Source organism: Mandrillus leucophaeus, unplaced genomic scaffold, assembly GCF_000951045.1.
Source record: "Mandrillus leucophaeus isolate KB7577 unplaced genomic scaffold, Mleu.le_1.0 Scaffold1541, whole genome shotgun sequence".
Classification (NCBI taxonomy): Eukaryota; Metazoa; Chordata; class Mammalia; order Primates; family Cercopithecidae; genus Mandrillus; species Mandrillus leucophaeus.
The window spans coordinates 359,377-360,508 of NW_012101523.1; the positions used below are offsets into that span (position 1 = coordinate 359,377).

The 1,132-nt window shown below is 58.3% G+C and overlaps 1 protein-coding gene across 2 annotated transcripts in view; it reads right to left on the reverse strand.

Annotated features, from left to right (window-relative positions):
• Nucleotides 1-784, reverse strand: part of LOC105536123 (protein FAM154B) — a 40,721-nt gene extending 39,937 nt beyond the window's left edge. Inside the window, exon 1 of one of the 2 annotated variants that reach the window (XR_001005542.1) lies at nt 662-784. Coding sequence is in view for 1 of the 2 variants with exons in the window: in XM_011975394.1 (XP_011830784.1) it covers nt 662-699 (38 nt within the window). In the remaining variant the exon portion in view is untranslated. The remainder of the gene's footprint in view (nt 1-661) is intronic. The other variant, XM_011975394.1, reaches the window with a different exon arrangement.
• Nucleotides 785-1,132: the final 348 nt, after the last annotated feature.

The following is a 1,132-nucleotide window of genomic DNA, read 5'->3' on the forward strand; positions in this document are numbered from 1 at the left end:
TACAAAGGGATTGACACGTTCATATTTACTTAGCAAATAATGATCTAATCCCTGGATCAACAGTGAAGCTGAGGAAGGAGAAGACTGTTTCTAAGTGATGGAAGGTTGTTAGGCAGGACTCAGTTGGATTCTAGGTTTCAGGGTGGGGACTACTGTACTGCCTTTTCAGTCAGGCGGATCCCAAAGAACTGCTGCCTGGACGGGAATGGGAATATGGTCTGGCTGGGAAGACAGAAAGCCCATGAAAGAAAGTGTGATATGAGTTGCAGACTCAGGGCCTTGAGCACTGTTCTTTCTCACCTTTGTGGTGAGGGATGATGGGGTGGAAATGCATTCTCCCAGTCGGATCACATGCCACTACTCACCAGTCTTATATCCCGTCGCGGCTTCACATATATTATTTACCCGGCCTGTGTGGCATTTTACTTTGCATCCTTGCTTGGGAGTCTCACGGGCTACGAAGAAACGTTTTACCCCCAGGTAGCCGGCGGGTGCGGAGGGAGTATTATTGGAGCGGGATAAGTGGGGATGTCGCTGCGCCCTCGTCCCTTGATCTGCGGGGGACGGCCATTCTCAGGGTTCCCGAGGAGCTGGCTCCGTGCACCTAGGCCCTAGGTCGGCTCCCAAGCCCCGGCCCACCACTACACCAGCCACTTCTTACCCGCAGGTACAAATCTGACACAGACACCAGCTCCTCATGCTCTCGGCTCCAAGGGTTTCTTTCAGCTCGCCTCAGCACTTGCAGCTTCTTCACTCTTACAGCGCCCGCCGTAGTCAAGGCAACAAAGGGATGCCTGGTGACGGACGCGGCGCCGGCTTCCGGCGGCGGAAGGGACGCGTCAGTACGGGCGTGCAGGACCCGCAGAGTTCTCCGCGTTCCGAAGCTCTTGGTGTGGCCGGGACCCGGGAGGAGGAACAGGGCTCGTGGGGTTGCTGCAGACGGTGAGTGCGGGCTTGCGTTAGGAACTGGCATCTTCCTCGGCCAGCCTCTGGGCGGTGCTGGAGGACCCCGCTCGCTGCGACTCTGAGGCGGAAACCCGGGCTGGGGCCGAGCGCGGGCTGGGAGCGGCGGTCCCCGGAGTGTGGCTTCCAATCTGGGGTCGGGGCGTGGCCTGTCTGTGTGGACCCGGAA